Below are 18,488 nucleotides of genomic sequence, written 5' to 3'. Positions count from 1 at the left end.
GTTTCAGCCGAAAAAATGTCTACAAGTGGGCTAAATTGTTTAAAGAAGGACGGAGCAGTGTTGAGGATGAAGACAGGCCTGGAAGGCCTACAGAAGTGAGGTCTCCTGAGGTGATCGAATCAGTCAATGACCTCATTCAGTCTGACAGAAGGGTGACAGTGGATGACATTGCAAGGACTTTGAGCTTATCTGTTGGGACAGCACACAAAATTGTCCATGATGACCTTGGCTACTCGAAGGTCAGCTGCCGGTGGGTGCCAAAGATGCAAGGCCTCACACAGCAGCCCGAACGGTGCAGACCATCAACGAGCTGGGCTGGGAACTGCTCCCTCATCCCCCTTACAGCCCAGACCTTGCCCCTTCAGACTTTCACCTGTTTGGTCCCTTGAAAGCGTTCACGAGAGGCACGAAGTTGTTAAGTGACGATGAAGTCAAAAGTGTTGTGAGCGACTGGCTGAGACATCAGTCCAAAGATTTTTACGCTGAGGGAATACGGAAGCTTGTGCACAGATGGGAAAAGTGTGTGACAGTGCTGGGAGACTACGTTGAAAAAAAAAAGAAGAAGTAAGCTTCTATCTGTATTAGAAGTCCTTATACCGAAAAATTCACCTTATTTATTGAATGACCCTCGTGGTATATATATATATATATATATATATATATATATATTATATAAGCATGCAAAAGAATGCTTATATACACACATATATATAAGCATGCAAAATGAAACACACACACACACACACACACACACACACACACACACACACACACACAGGTGCCCAAGCATTTGTATGCACGCGCACACACTCACACACACACTGACACTCAGTCAGAGAGAGACAAACAGATAGACAAATACAGAGAAAGAGATAATGCATCACAGAAAGAGAAAGGGATAGTATTTAAGTAAGATCGGTAGAGAAACAAATTCAACCCAGCAGTTCATTTTCTAAAATATTTCACATTCCTCCGAAATTTTTGTCGGAAAGGGCGACAAATTTCGTTTTCGCGACAATTCTGACATCCTGTCCAAACTGTCACCAGCGACAATTTGGGCAGGCAACCACTTTGGGCTGACACTTTCACCGCTTTCCGAGTTGAAGCAAACCCAGACACGTGAATTCCTTCTGGGGTATATCAGCACATGTACAGCTCAGTGGTTGGAGTTCCCGTGACGGGAAAGTTTGTCGGGTCACTGGTCACAACAGCTAGTCCTGGATTCTTTACTGTATGTCCAGACTGAGTCACCGGTCTCTCTCTTTTGGTGAGTTGTGTTCTGCTTGGTTTGCTTTGGTGTGGTGCGTTCGTTGGGATGTCGTGGGTTGTGGTTTTTTTTACATTATCATTTTGTGGTTTGGTATTTCGTGCAGTGCAGTGCAATGAAGAGGGGTGTTTGTGGTACGGCATGGAAGAGGGGGGAACCCTTCGAGGGATCATGGTTGTGTTTCATGTTGTGATGCAGTGGTTGTGTTGTGTGGTGGTTTGGTCTGTTTTGTGATGTGGTGGATTCATTGTAGATTGTGCTTGGTGGTTTTGTTTTGTGATGTGGTGTTCTGTATTGTGTACTGCAGAGTGGTGAGTTGTGGTATGACAGGTTGTGCTGGTTTATGTGTTGTTCAGTGGTCTCTTGTGCCGTGTCTCTAATCGGGAAAACCAGACTGCATTGTCAAAGGAAAAAGAAGGGGTTTTGTTGTGTTTTCTGCCTGCAATGGGAGCTATCCATGTTTCTCTCTGGTTGGTTCTCAACAAGATTACACCCAAAAAAAAAGTATAAGCGGGTTTTTATGAAATGTGGACGTGCTGACAATGGGGGGTGAGGGGGTGGTGATAACTCAAGAGAACATTCAGTGGTGGATTTCTCGGATACTTTTTTGAATGACAGGCCACGAGAAAGGGTTAAGAAAGAGTTTAGTTTCGATTACTGTCTGGATCAAATGGCAGTCATTTTCTTCACAACTTTTCACAAAATGAACAAATGAAAAAGATGTCTGACGCTGGCAGACCGCTCTGTAGATTATCCTCTGATTTCTTTTGTTGTGTGGCCGGGGTGGTTCATTATTAAGTTGCTCTGAGCTGTGTTTTAATTGTAGTGTTCTCTGTTCAACTGACTCTTGCTGCGTCAATTACAAATAACTGGGGACAAGACAACTTCAGGATAATGCATGAAGATGAAAAAATCCACATAAAATAAACAATGAATGGGAATTGGGTAGAATTTAAATGGTTGAATGCATAAATAAATACTTTAAATAAAAGAACGAATAAATAAACTGGGAATTAGGATCTGTTTCCAGAAAAGAAAAAAAAAAACAGTCCGGTTAACACATCGAGGTGATTTTTTTTTTTTATATATAAATGTTTTGGATGAGTGAGATCCGTTTACTAGAAATATTCCCTTAATATACATATATCCAGTTACATGGCTGAATTCTACTACTTCTGACAGATGTATGTATAAATGTAACTTTCATACAGAGCAGAAGAAATTTGTATGGACTACGATTAATCAGTTCGTCAATAGGTCGGATAAAAGTGAGAATGAAATTATAATTGACAGTAAAATAACTGTGGAAACATCTTTTGCTTCTTCACTATTTCTTTGCCCTTCCAATGAGTGCATTGTTTTTACAAGGTTTTATTTGGAAAGCACCTACTTGGTTTCTATTTTTAGCCAAATTTGGTATCAACAAAGAGTTTCCAGAAAAAATGATTTCTCAAGTTTGCATACATGCATACATACATACCTAATACCCACACACATACAAACATTGCACACATAACATAGTCACAGACACACGCGCGCACACATGCGCGCGCGCGCGCGCACACACACACACACACACACACACACACACACACACACACACACACACACACGAAGCATTTTCATTACACAGAATCACGCTGTTTACACACATAAGGAAAAAATAGTGGGAAGAAGGAAGGAATAAATTGTAGATTGTTTATGATAACAGCCTAGCCATTGTGTATTGGCACACATTTATAGCTGTGTCCACAGTTCGGGGGAGAAAATAATAAATTCACATTGTCCCACGTCCGCCTCTTTTTCAGTGCCACAATGAAGTCAGCAGTGACGACTGTCATACTGTGCTGCATGTGCTTCTTTGGCTGTCAGTCTTCCTGCAGATCTGGTCCGGATTCCTGTTCCTTTCGAGGGAACTCCATGTGTCACTGGACAGCTACTCCAGGATGGAAGGTTTACAACCTCTATATCAACTACTATTTAGGACTCAAGGACCAACACAGCACCATGGAAAGACTTGAAAGCAGAAAGTCTTGTTCAACCAACAGTGACATTTACTGCCTGAAGTTCGAGTATAATTTTGAAGAGGACAATGCTCTCAGCCTCAGTGTCATCATAAAAACGGCTGAATTTGGTGAAAAAGAAGTGTGGAAGATGTCCAGTTCAGGTTACCCGTGGGACGATGCTCAAGTACCCGTGAATACAAGCACAGAATTCACCGTCATCTTTGAAGCAAGAAGTTCTGATAATCACAGAGTCTACATTGATGACATTGAGTACGAGGAGGAGGACTGTAACTTATACCCACAATCCGCTACCCCTCCTCCCACAACTCCCCCAACCATAACCACACCACAAGCGAGCACAACACCCACTGCAGACACGACACCAGTCCCGTCAGTGACAACGGCAACCACCACCACCAGGTCCCCCACCAGAGTCACCCCCGTCACCACGATGCTGACCACCCCCATCACACCTGACCTCCCAGAACACACCAGTTCTGGCAGTGCTCCAACCACACCACCCATGGCTGGAAGGACAACACCAGCACAATCCTCCAGCAACGTCGGCCTGATTGCTGGTGTCGTTGTTGCTGTCGTCTTTCTGATGGTCGTCGGTGTCGTGCTGTTCGTTCTCTTCAAACGGAAACAGACCCACGATTGGAAGACATGTTTCACACAGCAGAAAGGGAGACCAGAGGACTTCCATGATCATTCAACACACAATGCAGTCTACACGAGAGACGAACATGACCCGGACCAGTTCATCAACCTGGACATAAACCCTGTGAACTCTGATGGCATCATACAGCGTTCATATGATACAACTCTCATGCCACCTCCCGCAGAAAATCACTACAGTGTCATTGAAAATTCACGTGAAGGTCCTAACTCCAAGCCTTCAATGGCAGAGTACGTCAACGTGAACAGCCCCAAACAGCCAGACCATTACGAAGTCCCACCAGACCCCCACAGTGCTGATGACAATCCTTACGAAAACGGTGACTCAGGTGAGGTCCTCCCCTTACACTCAGCACCAGCAGGTGAAGCCTACAACACACTGGACTTCCACACACCTGACAGTGAGCGCTGTGAAGGATTCCTGTCCAGCTGTGACCACAGCAGTGACTACAACCACGTGAGTGGCCAGCAGCCACAGACAGCATCACCAACAGACACAGGTGAGGGACCAGGGCTGTACCAGGCAATAGCCACCTGCCACACAGTCCGTCATCATCAGCCGCCAGCCGCACAGCACCACACTGTATCCAGCACAGACACACATGGGTCTGGACCCAGTCACACCATGGAACAACAGCCTGAGCTGTCCAGGGAAGATCAGTCAGTTGGTGTTTACCAACTGCCCATGGGAACATCATCATCAGAACATGACTCATTTCCAAATGTGAGAAGAACACATGCACCTTCCAGCAAAGACCCAACTAAGGATATCAACTATGCTCTTCAAAAACCCGTTGAACTATCTCCTGAAAGTTCTCACAATTATGGTACCGACAAAACCGCACAGTACCAACATCTTGACTTTGACGGAAAGACACCTGGCGAAGAGAGAAGTGATGACGTGTCCGCTCAGGTGTACAGTCACCTGAATGCAGGGAGTGAAGGTGCCTATGATGTGATAGACAGAAAGCCTGACAAAGAACAACGTGACGGGGAGTATTCCCATATCTAATTCACACATAAGCGCCCCACACCCCGCCCCCAAACATCGCCCCCTCTCCGCCACACCCATATATAATTATGCACAAGTGCGTGAGAGCTTTTTTTTTCAGAAGTGCGACCCTTCACGAGTTAACATTTGCCCTCCAGACATCATCTTGCAGACGTCATCTATTGATGAATTTGCTATATTTGGCACGTACATACTGTCTTCGTATCTTACTGTACTATCAGTATTGCAGTAAATATAGGAAGAGCATTGTGTAGTGTTCTCTTCGAATTTCACCTTCATAATGTCTTCTAATAGTTTTCTATAGATATTCCATATTCATTTATATCTTCCTTCACAACAAACTAATTGTGGAATGAGGAGTAGGAAACAATATGATCACGAAATTTCAAGGACGTTGCCATCCCTTGCTTCATCAAATTCATCATCCTTGACCATCATATATAACGGAGATTGGACATCAGAAATGCGACTGACAGAGACTGGACATCAGAGATGGGACTGACTGAGATTGGACATCAGAGATGGGACTGACAGAGACTGGACATCAGAGATGGGACTGACAGAGATTGGACATCAGAGATGGGACTGACAGAGATTGGACATCAGAGATGGGACTGACAGAGACTGGACATCAGAGATGGGACTGACAGAGATTGGACATCAGAGATGGGACTGACAGAGACTGGACATCAGAGATGGGACTGACAGAGATTGGACATCAGAGATGGGACTGACAGAGACTGGACATCAGAGATGGGACTGACAGAGACTGGACATCAGAGATGGGACTGACAGAGACTGGACATCAGAGATGGGACTGGCAGAGATTGGACATCAGAGATGGGACTGACAGAGATTGGACATCAGAGATGGGACTGACAGAGATGGGACTGACAGAGGTGGGACTGACAGGGCCTCTGGGCAAATAAAAGTGAAGATGAAAAAGAAAGAAAAAAAAAGTTAAAGCTAAGATATTCACGACAACAACACAATGGAATTATATATCCATCCACAAAACATTTATACAAGTATTTATATACAATACTATAAGCCGTGAATGAACAAGCACTTGGAGCAAGAGTTGTCGTGGACAGGAGGAGCAAGAGGAGGGAGAGGGAAGAGTAAAGAAGGTGGGGGGGGGGGGGAGAGGAGAGAGACAGGCAGACTGACACGGACACAGAGAGGACTGAAAGAAGAGACATAGAGAAACTGACAGAGGGGGAGAGTAATTATTAACAATCAGTACACTTTCCTTGTTAAGAGTGGAGAGAGAGAGAGGGGGGGGGGGTGTCAGAACTCAAAATGTTTTTCATCTGAGGATTAAGAATTTCGGCATGGCCTAATCTGTCCAAGGACAGAGAGAGAGAGCAAAAAGAATGTAGATATTAAAGTCACATAGCACCATGATACTTGTATTGTTTTCTGGTCCACCTGTATTGTTTGGATTGTTTTCCCTTTTGTTCTTTCGTTTGTTTTTGGTTTATTTTTTGTTTACTTGTTTGATTGATTTGTTTACCTATTTATCCGTGCATTTAGCGCATGTTCAAGAATCCACGGCAACGTAGGGGTTGTCCCTAGCAAAATCCTACAGAAAACTTCCACTTTTATGTACATATTTCCACTCTAATATACATGCATACACGTGCGCGTGATTCATGCCTGACCGAATGACGCAGGAAACGAATGATGAGCCCCAAAATGCAGCTGTCGTCTCTACCCAGTTAGGCAGCATATGTGTAAATAACTCCGGTTGTAAAGCGTTAAGAGTTTGGTATCTGACCGAAGATAGGCGCTGGCGCTATACAAGTATCATCATTATGATATGAGTATTATTATTCACTCATTCATTTATTAATGCTTGTGTTATTGAGGAAAAGGTTTTGCTGCTTACTTTACACAGAACTGATGTGTTTACACAATCCATATGCTTTGAACGTTTGCATTTTGGTCACTCCTGTGACAGATTTTTGCTCTAAATTATGCAGGCCAGCATAGCTTCAATGTTTGTCAGTGTGTGTATGCGCGCGCGCGCGCGCGTGTGAGAGAGAGAGAGAGAGAGAGAGAGAGGATGGGGGCGGGAGAATGAGATAGAGAGAGAGAATTTGCCTGTGAATGATAATCACAGTAATTTCCTCAATATCAATGTATTGTATGGCTTTACTGCCTTTTTGAGGTGTCGTCTTTTCCTGGGGAAGAGAAGGAAGTTGGTGATGAAGGTGGAGAGGGGTGGTGAGGGTTATGAGGAAATGGGAGGGAAGGAAGGAGAAGGGGTGAATGTGGGGAGGGGTGATGAGGGTGAGGGGGTGGAGAGGGGGGTGAATGTGGGGAGGGGTGGTGAGGGTTATGAGGATATGGGAGGGAAGGAAGGAGAAGGGGTGAATGTGGGGAGGGGTGATGAGGGTGAGGGGGTGGAGAGGGGGGTGAATGTGGGGAGGGGTGGTGAGGGCGAGGAGGATAAGGGGGGGTGGGTGGAGAGGGGGGTGAATGTGGGGAGGGGTGGTGAGGGCGAGGAGGATAAGGGGTGGGGTGGGGGTGGAGAGGGGGGTGAATGTGGGGAGGGGTGGTGAGGGCGAGGAGGATAAGGTGGGGGGGTGGAGAGGGGGGTGAATGTGGGGAGGGGTGGTGAGGGCGAGGAGGATGAGGGGGGATGGAGAGGGGGGTGAATGTGGGGAGGGGTGGTGAGGGCGAGGAGGATGAGGGGGGATGGAGAGGGGGCTGTGCCTTTGTTGCTGTATTTAGAGCTAGTAAAGTAACTCACTTCCACTATGTGCTGTGCTTTTTGGTGTGAAAACACAAACCATCCCAGTTTTATCATGTACATGTTTGTGCAAAAAATGAGGTGTTCAATTGTGACATTGATTTTGGGGACATTCTTTGTGTGAGCGTCTCTCTCCCTATCTCTCTCTCTCTCCCCCGCCCTCTCTCTCTCTACTGTGAGCATTTGTTTTTTTCCAATTCAAATTCTGGTTTCTCCATGCGTCTACAATCAAGTTCGTGTTGGGCCACAGTACATTGTGGCATTTGTTCGAAAACTACACTTGACACACTTCCTGGTTGACAAGAGACGTGGGAGCACCCACAACAGCAGTGAGATAGAGGTTGGTACAGCACAGCACAGTGCACGTAGCGCTATGTCGCTCGTTGCTTGTACAAACATGGGTACTTCCGGCCCCCGTGACCCCCCCCCCCCTCCGACCCCTCTCTATCTCTATGTGTATGTGTGTGTTTACCCGTATTTCTGGTAAAGCACTTAGAGCCCTATTCAGAGAATAAACGCTATATGAATTCACATTATTATTGTCCTCTCTCTCTCTCTCTCTCTCTCTCTCTCTCTCTCTCTCTCTCAGACTTTAACTAAGATTTTTTTTTTTCAAATCTTGTCCCATCTTCCCGCACCAAAAATGTTCAGCCAGCATACTGTTAGTTTTCAACGTTCCATTACTTAATTACCAAACGAAACAAACAAACAAATAACCAACCAACCAACCAACCAACCAACCACCACCACAACAACAACAACAACAACAACAACAACTACTACTACTACTACTACTACTACTACTACTACTACTACTACTATTACAACAACAACAACTTTATTCCTGCTTCTGTGTTCAGACAGAACGGTATCAAATTTTTATGTTAAAGAGAGAGAGAGAGAGATTTTCCTGGTCTCGTTTTGCTGCACTGTTAATGTGGGTTACTGTATCTTTTTTAAATTTCGTGGTTTCTTTTTTTTTATAACAAAGAATAAACAGAGAACAGAAAGCAGAAGAATATGAGCAGGAAGAATGGAAAGAGGAAGAAAAGGAAGAAAAGGGGAGGAAGAGAAAGAAGGGTAGGGGGAGGATGACTGGAGAAAGAAGATGAGAATAGGAGTGGGAAGAAGAGGAGAAGAAAGAAGTAGGGAGAAAGGAAGGAGAAAGAAGTAGGGAGAAAGGAAGGAGGAAGAAGTAGGGAGAAAGGAAGGAGAAAGAAGTAGGGAGAAAGGAAGAAGGAAGTGAAGGAGGAAGAAGTAGGGAGAAAGGAAGAAGTAGGGAGAAAGGAAGGAGGAAGAAGTAGGGAGAAAGGAAGGAGACAGAAGTAGGGAGAAAGAAAGGAGGAAGAAGTAGGGAGAAAGGAAGAAGTAGGGAGAAAGGAAGGAGGAAGAAGTAGGGAGAAAGGAAGGAGACAGAAGTAGGGAGAAAGGAAGAAGTAGGGAGAAAGGAAGGAGGAAGAAGTAGGGAGAAAGGAAGGAGGAAGAAGTAGGGAGAAAGGAAGGAGGAAGAAGTAGGGAGAAAGGAAGAAGTAGGGAGAAAGGAAGGAGACAGAAGTAGGGAGAAAGGAAGGAGAAAGAAGTAGGGAGAAAGGAAGGAGGAAGAAGTAGGGAGAAAGGAAGAAGTAGGGAGAAAGGAAGGAGGAAGAAGTAGGGAGAAAGGAAGGAGAAAGAAGTAGGGAGAAAGGAAGGAGGAAGAAGTAGGGAGAAAGGAAGGAGACAGAAGTAGGGAGAAAGGAAGAAGGAAGAAGTAGGGAGAAAGGAAGGAGGAAGAAGTAGGGAGAAAGGAAGGAGACAGAAGTAGGGAGAAAGGAAGGAGAAAGAAGTAGGGAGAAAGGAAGGAGAAAGAAGTAGGGAGAAAGGAAGAAGTAGGGAGAAAGGAATAAGTAGGGAGAAAGGAAGGAGGAAGAAGTAGGGAGAAAGGAAGGAGAAAGAAGTAGGGAGAAAGGAAGGAGAAAAGTAGGGAGAAAGGAAGAAGTAGGGAGAAAGGAAGAAGTAGGGAGAAAGGAAGGAGGAAGAAGTAGGGAGAAAGGAAGAAGTAGGGAGAAAGGAAGGAGGAAGAAGTAGGGAGAAAGGAAGGAGAAAGAAGTAGGGAGAAAGGAAGGAGAAAGAAGTAGGGAGAAAGGAAGGAGACAGAAGTAGGGAGAAAGGAAGGAGAAAGAAGTAGGGAGAAAGGAAGGAGACAGAAGTAGGGAGAAAGGAAGGAGAAAGAAGTAGGGAGAAAGGAAGGAGACAGAAGTAGGGAGAAAGGAAGGAGACAGAAGTAGGGAGAAAGGAAGAAGTAGGGAGAAAGGAAGGAGGAAGAAGTAGGGAGAAAGGAAGGAGACAGAAGTAGGGAGAAAGGAAGGAGAAGGAAATGAAGGAGGCAGAAGAGGGGGGAAGAAGGGATGGGAAGAAAGGAAGAGGAAAAAGTGAAGGATGGGCTGGAGAATAACAGAGGGTGGACGAGGTGTTTAGCTGGAGTCGCCTGGTGGCTTACGGGTGGAGGTTTTTCTTTCCACTGTACGTTTTGTCCCTCCCTCATCCCGGCATTGACAAATCAGTCACTGTACTTTTTGTCCCTCCCTCATCCCGGCATTGACAAATCAGTCACTGTACGTTTTGTCCCTCCCTCATCCCGGCATTGACAAATCAGTCACTGTACGTTTTGTCCCTCCCTCATCCCGGCATTGACAAATCAGTCACTGTACGTTTTGTCCCTCCCTCATCCCGGCATTGACAAATCAGTCACTGTACGTTTTGTCCCTCCCTCATCCCGGCATTGACAAATCAGTCACTGTACGTTTTGTCCCTCCCTCATCCCGGCATTGACAAATCAGTCACTGTACGTTTTGTCCCTCCCTCATCCCGGCATTGACAAATCAGTCACTGTACGTTTTGTCCCTCCCTCATCCCGGCATTGACAAATCAGTCACTGTACGTTTTGTCCCTCCCTCATCCCGGCATTGACAAATCAGTCAGGCTGGACAGAGGACAGGTGTGCCACCAGCACGTTGATACATACCCCACCCCCCACCTCGGCATTGACAAATCAATCAGGCTAAATACCCTCCACGCCAAACCCCAACAATTTGATAGTTTTCAGATTTATTTCTCAGATAGTTTTCTCTTCTTTTTTTTTCCTTGCTGGCTGAATGAAGAGAACTGCGCGAATGGACAAATATAAGATGGTGTGAAATGTTTGCGCGGCCCTGTGTGTGGGTGTGGGTGTGGATGTGGGTGTGTGTGCCTCTGTGTGTGAGTGTGGGTGTGTCGGGAGTACGTGTGCGTGTGTGTATCCAAGCCTCAACCTGATATATGGAGATTACTGCGTTGGTAAGGGAAATCAAACACACACACATACACCACACCACACCAACACACTTAGTGAATAGGCGTAAAATCTATGAACAACAACAACAATCTCTCTCTCTCTCTCTCTCTCTCTCTCTCTCTCTCTCTCTCACACACACACACACACACACACACACACACACACCAAAAACCAACCTTCAAACAAGCAAGTTGACAGTAAACACATCCCAGCATAATTATGTGAAGGTCAGGCTACTTAAAATAACTGGTCACGCATGACTGACTGGAGATCAGACGGAGAGACCTGCTGTGTGTGTGTGCACTTAATCCACCACCTAAACTTCCTTGTCGAGTCGGCTGTCTTGAAGGGTTTGTCGACTTGTCTTCACTTTAAAGTGTCCTGTGTTCAAGACAGCTGTTGTGCCTTTGACATAAAAAATCATGTCACCTGTGAGTATAACTAGTCTGCTTTCTGTGAACTAACGTATTCTGAATTCCGTATTCGTATAAAAAGAAAAAACAAACAAACAAACAAACAAAAAAACAACTGCAGATAGGTTACCTAAACTACAATGTGCTGTAAAGTTGGTTTGAAATGCATGTATCAAGAAGGAAGTTGGCTGTGCCGGAGTCTCAAAGTCGAAACGATTACATGCGCATTCTGTTGAACAAACAAACAAAAAACGAAAAGAAAAAGAAATAATAGTAACTTTAGCAAAAGGCGGGTTAACTGCGTCAGTAGATTGCTGACATGGGAGAGAACAATGATGAAATGAGATATGTCGGTTGAGGCAAGGTCGACAATGGTTCATGGTTGTCAGTGTTTTGAAGTAGAAAGAGGAGAAGTAGTGGAAACATAATTAGCAAAGCAGCACAGGTAAGAGCAGCACAGGTAAGAGCGGCACAGGTAAGAGCAGCACAGGTAAGAGCAGCACAGGTAAGAGCGGCACAGGTAAGAGCAGCACAGGTAAGAGCAGCACAGGTAAGAGCAGCACAGGTAAGAGCAGCACAGGTAAGAGCGGCACAGGTAAGAGCAGCACAGGTAAGAGCAGCACAGGTAAGAGCGGCACAGGTAAGAGCAGCACAGGTAAGAGCGGCACAGGTAAGAGCAGCACAGGTAAGAGCAGCAACAGCAGCAGCAGAGGTAGAAAAAAACACAGTAAGCGTTCTAAATTCTTTCTGATGCCAGACTGATGTTCAAACAAGGGTTCCGTTCCATTTTTTTTTCTTGGGTGGGTTGGTGGGGTGTTTGTTTTGTGTTGTTTTTTTGATTACATAAATTCACATGTCATGCCAGAGAGTCCTTTCCAGTTATGAAATTCAGTTCGTCCTGTGGCTCTTCAATCATTGTAGCAACAGACAGCAGCATGCTGTAGATGAAGTTCGTCCTGTGGCTCTTCAATCATTGTAGTAACAGACAGCAGCATGCTGTAGATGAAGTTAGTCCTGTGGCTCTTCAATCATTGTAGTAACAGACAGCAGCATGCTGTAGATGAAGTTAGTCCTGTGGCTCTTCAATCATTGTAGTAACAGACAGCAGCATGCTGTAGATGAAGTTAGTCCTGTGGCTCTTCAATCATTGTAGTAACAGACAGCAGCATGCTGTAGATGAAGTTAGTCCTGTGGCTCTTCAATCATTGTAGTAACAGACAGCAGCATGCTGTAGATGAAGTTAGTCCTGTGGCTCTTCAATCATTGTAGTAACAGACAGCAGCGTGCTGTAGATGAAGTTAGTCCTGTGGCTCTTCAATCATTGTAGTAACAGACAGCAGCATGCTGTAGATGAAGTTAGTCCTGTGGCTCTTCAATCATTGTAGTAACAGACAGCAGCATGCTGTAGATGAAGTTAGTCCTGTGGCTCTTCAATCATTGTAGTAACAGACAGCAGCGTGCTGTAGATGAAGTTAGTCCTGTGGCTCTTCAATCATTGTAGCAACAGACAGCAGCATGCTGTAGATGAAGTTAGTCCTGTGGCTCTTCAATCATTGTAGTAACAGACAGCAGCATGCTGTAGATGAAGTTAGTCCTGTGGCTCTTCAATCATTGTAGTAACAGACAGCAGCATGCTGTAGATGAAGTTAGCAAGGGTGCGTGTGTCCTGTCATCTGTTCCTTATCATATATGCTGTGGATTGCGTAAGTGATCACGACATTGTGTGTGTGTGTGTGTGTGTGTGTGTGTGTGTGTGTGTGTGTGTGTGTGTGTGAGTACTTGAGTGCGTGTGTGTTTATGTATTTATTTGTCTATTCATTTATTCATTGATTCAGTGAACATACTTTTTGCGCTTCGGGTTTCATAGATAAGACGCTTAGTGTTCGTTTATATTACAGCACATTGAAGCCGCCCAAGAACAGGTATCACAGATACAATTATGAATTCACCCCTTATTTTTCAGATAAACACAATGGTGGTGTGCCTTCAAGCATCGCTGTTTGCGGCCATTGTCATGTCTCCAGCGACCCACAGTGACACCAAATGCTCTGCCAGTGTCCCACGGAACTGTACCTTTCAAAACAACTCTTGTGGGTGGAATATGCACAACTGGGAACTTAAACCAGATGGAAGTAAGGTATATAAATATGCTCGTCTTAAATTCTCTAGAAAATCTGGGTATCTTGAAAGTAAATGTGTTATTGTGAACACTCCAATTTCTCACTGTCTTCACTTCAGATATTTAGCGGACAGTGAAACCTATGGATTAACTGTCAAATTATCCTGGCCTCACAACGATTCTGAACAGCAGCTGTGGCACTCTTCACAGAACCAACAGTGGACAAATGTTTCTGTGTCTGTGGAATCTGATTCAAATTTCACGCTGATTATCACCGGTTCACGTGAGAAAAAAGAGAAAACAAAGACAGTGTATATTGACGATATTGTTTATGACAAAAAAGCATGTCCTGGTAACAGGGCCACAACAACTGTGTCATCCAAAGAAACTCTAACAAGTGTGCTGACCACAGAAACAAGTGTTTCTGCATCAAGAACGCACAGCATAGCCAGCACAGAGAGACATGCCGCTGGCTTCACGTCCCCTGCCACCACCACCACCAGCACAGTGACGACAACAGCTACTTCTCCACGCACCACTCCGGAAAAGCAAGGAGCTGCAGATTCCTCCGCCGCCGCTGGGACTATCGTTGGGGCCATCTTGGCGGTCATTTTCGTCAGCGTCATCGTCCTGGTCTTCCTGATCATTTTCTTCCGACGGAATCACTTCATGTGCTGGAAGATGCGAAGTGAAGAAAACCGGACGGATTTGAAGGCTGGTTTGGGAAGCGGTGAAGATTATGACACTTTAACTGACGTGTCCAGAGATGAGAACTACACAGAGATCAACATCAGCGATGTCACCCAATCGGACCGTTGCACACCTGTCAGTGAGGCAGGAACGTCACGAATGTCCGTGGAGAATTACAGCGCCATCCGTGACGTGCATCAGGACGAGTCATCCCTGGCATTCCAACACAGACCGTCGCTGTACTGCCAGGCACAGGCCACGCTGCAAGCCACACTCACTACAGCTGGACAGGCCCTGGACAGTCCCTATGAAATCAGTGCAGACAACCCCGTCGCTCCTCACCAAGGTGGCGCGCAGAGTGACGACTACAGTAAGATGTGTTTTGACGGGAGGGGAGCTGTTGATAGAGAACACACTGACAGTCATCATTCTCCCTATGATCACGTTCACACCACAGATAAGGCTGATGGTGAAACACAAGAAGCACTCTATGAAATGATAAAGGATTCAATCAGTGAAGCCTCACACCAGCAGAGACAGGAATGGCTCCCACATGACACCCATGCAGAGAGAATTCCGCAGAACCCTGACGCTAACGCTCCAGGCGTGTATCACATCATTGAACAGATGGCAGCAACACAAGGTGCCGACAAAGAATCCACAGACACGTGTAGGATCGATGAAGATACGACAATAAAGAACCCTGAATCCCACAGCACAGGTGCTTACCACAACCTTGAAAACAGCGCGTCACAGAAATCTGGCACTGAAATCACCATGCAGTTCCACGTGGTTGAAGACTCGCCATCACCAAAACCTGGTGAAAACACCCACAGCGTTTACCACGTCCTGGAAGAACACCCAACACAAACACCTCAAACCACAACAACAGACCACCACCAACCTCTTGAAGAAACATTCCCTGAAGGAGATGCACCCTTTGACCTAAGGGACATAATCCCGACATCCTCAGAGTCTCCCATGTCGGAGTCTTCCCCCTTGCCGCGGGAAGAGGCCACAGACTACAACCATCTGCAGTTTGACGGAAGTGAACCCGTAGAGAACGTGACGGGAGGAGAGGGGGGAGAGGGGGGAGGTGACGTGTACAGTCACGTGAAGGAGGGAGGGGAGAACACCTATGACGAGGTGGACAGAGACAGACAAAGTGACGTCATTGATGACGACTATTCTCGCATCTGGTGAACTCTCCCCGTCCCCCCTCCCGCACAATAGACAATAATGTCCAAGCTATTGGGAGCTGTTGAAAAATAAATCGCAAAAAATCAAAAGCTTTATTGGTATATTGATTTCGAAAATTCGTCTGAGAAAATCTCTTTGAAACGTTTGTGACCAGTTACAGCTAAAATGGGTTGACAAAATGACTAAACTAGTTCACCCCTTTATGTTACAACGAAGTCGAGTTGTGTGATAAATATGCAAAGTGAAGTCAAGGTTAAGTTTATGTGGGATTCTACACAATGGATGAAAGAAGGAGATGTAGCTCTGGGGTTTTGGGGTTGGGGTTTGTTTTTTTGTTTGTTTTTTTGTCGTTGTTTTTTTGTTTTTTGTTTTTTCGTTTAACATCAAGTTGAACTTGCATTACATTTAATCACGTTAATAATAAAACTGTGCCGGTGAATTTTCCCGTTGTGTTTATTCCACACTTTATCGATGACATTCCCTTGTTATCTAAAACTGTTACTGACCTACAAACTTGGTTAAATGATGTGTACAATGCTGCAATCGAAGTTAAAAACTGAGAGTTAACTGATATGGACAAAGGTTGTGTCATTGCTGCCAGGAAGGGAGGGAATTTGACCGCTCGCAATAATTGATTTCATGCTCGACCAAAAAATGTCTGTTGTGCATGTTGGTATTCATTTCACAACGAAGCTTAGCTTTAAGTTTCCTAGTGCTTGTGATAACTTGGTCCCGAGAGCGAAGAATAAGGATATCATGATTTTCAGAAGTTTGATCAGATTCGAAAATTATCCTTTAACGGTAGCAGGCAAGAACGGAACGGTCACTAAGTACTTGCAACATATGTACCGTGTACGGAATGTTTCATGTTAAAACTGTGGTAAGAACACAATCATACCTTGAGTTTTAATGAACACGTTGTGCAAGCCCTTGTGAAATTCAGATGCAGAGTTTTGAACACTACGGTATGTTTGAATAGACACAAATATACATGGCTGATGACGGAAATGTAAAATATGGGTTATGCGATATATCCACGTGCGCGCGCATGTGTGTAGGGCTTAAAAAAATATATATTCAACGCACCAATAATCAATACTGACTATACTGGTTTACAGATCATTATAATTTTGCTCAACGATATTACTTATCTATCTTTTGTTCACAAAATAATTTTCGTGCACACACACACACACACACACACACACACACACACACACACACACACACACACACACACAAGGAACTGCCTCACCATTTTCCATGTTGTGTTTGGCAAGTCGTATTTTGAAACAACAAATTACATATGTAATCCACTGACGATAAATATTTACATCTAAGAAAAAGAAGGCAAATATGTGAGTATATAAGCATGAATTTTTATTGTATAATATGTCGGTTGTGTATATACAATATATATATATATAGCCTATTTGTCAGCGCCTACATGTGTGTGTGTGTGTGTGTGTGTGTGTGTGTGTGTGTGCGTGTGTGTGTGTGTGTGTGTGCGTGTGCGTGTGCGTGTGCGTGTGTGTGTGTGTGTTTTATGTTCCTTCTAATCATAGTTTAAAGTTCTGTCTGCAGTCTTCCCTGTCTCTATCCGCACCCCACTCCAGTCTCTCTCCAGTCTCTCTTCCTCTCTCCCCTTCTCCTTTTCTCTCTATCCTCCCCCCTTCCCTCTCTCTCACGCCACCACTCATTTCTCTCCCTCGCTCTCCCCGCCGTATCTCTCTCTCTGCTTCTTCTTCTTTCCGTTACACGACCAACATCGACTTGCCGATGACTCTGTCGTGGTTCATGCATGCTGGGTATTTTCGTGTCTCCATAGCCCACCGAACACTGACATGGGTTACAGGATCTTTAACGTGCGTATTTGATCTTCTGCGTGCGTATATACACGAAGGGGGTTCAGGCACTAGCAGGTCTGCACATATGTTGACCTGGGAGATCGAAAAAAATCTCCACCCTTTGCCCGCCAAGTGCCGTTACCGTGATTCGAATCCGGGACCGTCAGATAGAAAGTCCAACGCTTAAACCACTCGGCTATTGCGTCTCTCTCTCTCTCTGTGTGTGTGTGTGTGTGTGTGTGTGTGTGTGTGTGTGTGTGTGTGTGTGTGTGTGTGTGTGTGTGTGTGTGTGTGTGTGTACCCCGGTACACCTGACTGAAATTTATTGTGATCATATATGCCTCTGCTTATTTCTGTGGATGCGGTGGATGTTTGTACAGTGTATCATTGAACTTACAGAGAAAAGAAAATCATAATAAAACATTGTAACCCCGTCAAATTCTTCGTGTCGCTCAGTATGAGTGTAGAAGTGTGCGCGTGTCAATGTGTGTGTGTGTGTGTGAGAGAGAGAGAGAGAGAGAGAGAGAGAGAGAGAGAGAGAGAGAACTGACGAGACCGGAGAGAGAGAGAATATTGAGAGGCAAAATGTACTGATGTGAGTACCAATCTGTGTGTGTGTGTGTGTGTGTGTGTGTGTGTGTGTGTGTGTGTGTGTGTGTCAGTGCGTGCGTGCGTGCGCGCGTGTGTGTGTGAAAGTGCACGGATCTGCGCTTGTCAGTCCACAACACAATCGTAAAGAGTGGACGCTTGCCGAGAACGCCGCAAACCAGACATAACATGGGTAAAGAACTCCCAACATTCAACATAGTTGCAAAAACATAGATTTGTTTCCCTTTTCCCGGGACAGACTGATGACTGAAGACCCTTTTTTCATTTTTCTTTTTTTCCCCCTATTATCTTATGCAATAGTATCCTTGTTCTTGCAAACACACACACATGTATAAGACATAAGCACGCACACACGCACGCATGCAAGCGCACGAGCCCGCGAGCGCGAGCGCATACACACGCACACACACTGACACAGACAGCCGAAACACTGACGCAAGCAGGCATACACACACGAACACAATCACTCATCTCCCACTCATCCCCAAACCCCTCCCACCCCCACTCCCCACACACTGGAATGAGAACCGCATGTTGTGAACCTCACAGAAGCAAACAACTGAAGCCACCCCGGCACCC

At 45.2% G+C, this 18,488-nt stretch overlaps 2 protein-coding genes across 4 annotated transcripts; both read left to right on the top strand.

Moving 5' to 3' along the window:
• The first annotated feature begins 1,127 nt into the window (after nt 1-1,127).
• LOC143300490 (uncharacterized) lies at nt 1,128-7,239 on the top strand. Of its 2 annotated transcripts, XR_013057666.1 has the most exons (3): nt 1,128-1,267; nt 3,076-7,179; nt 7,222-7,239. XR_013057666.1 is itself a non-coding variant. In XM_076614206.1 (2 exons), exon 2 carries the CDS (start codon nt 3,083-3,085, stop codon nt 4,961-4,963), a length of 1,881 nt encoding a protein of 626 aa, XP_076470321.1. In that variant the 5' UTR covers nt 1,128-1,267; nt 3,076-3,082; the 3' UTR covers nt 4,964-7,222. The 2 variants fall into 2 exon arrangements, 1 of the variants encoding a protein (XP_076470321.1); XM_076614206.1 differs by having other exon boundaries at nt 3,076-7,222.
• A 3,952-nt stretch (nt 7,240-11,191) lies between these two features.
• On the top strand, nt 11,192-17,593 carry LOC143300511 (uncharacterized). 2 transcript variants are annotated; one of them, XM_076614241.1, is made up of 2 exons: nt 11,192-11,462; nt 13,408-17,593. In XM_076614241.1, exons 1-2 carry the CDS (start codon nt 11,454-11,456, stop codon nt 15,454-15,456), a joined length of 2,058 nt encoding a protein of 685 aa, XP_076470356.1. In that variant the 5' UTR covers nt 11,192-11,453; the 3' UTR covers nt 15,457-17,593. The 2 variants fall into 2 exon arrangements, with proteins under 2 accessions (XP_076470356.1, XP_076470357.1); XM_076614242.1 differs by lacking the exon at nt 11,192-11,462 and adding an exon at nt 11,546-11,889.
• The last annotated feature ends 895 nt before the right edge of the window (nt 17,594-18,488 follow it).

The sequence above is a fragment of the Babylonia areolata genome, chromosome 26 (genome assembly GCF_041734735.1).
Source record: "Babylonia areolata isolate BAREFJ2019XMU chromosome 26, ASM4173473v1, whole genome shotgun sequence".
Lineage (NCBI taxonomy): Eukaryota > Metazoa > Mollusca > Gastropoda > Neogastropoda > Buccinidae > Babylonia > Babylonia areolata.
The sequence above is the reverse complement of the archived record's forward strand: the minus strand, read 5'-3'. Positions and strand labels throughout refer to the sequence as shown.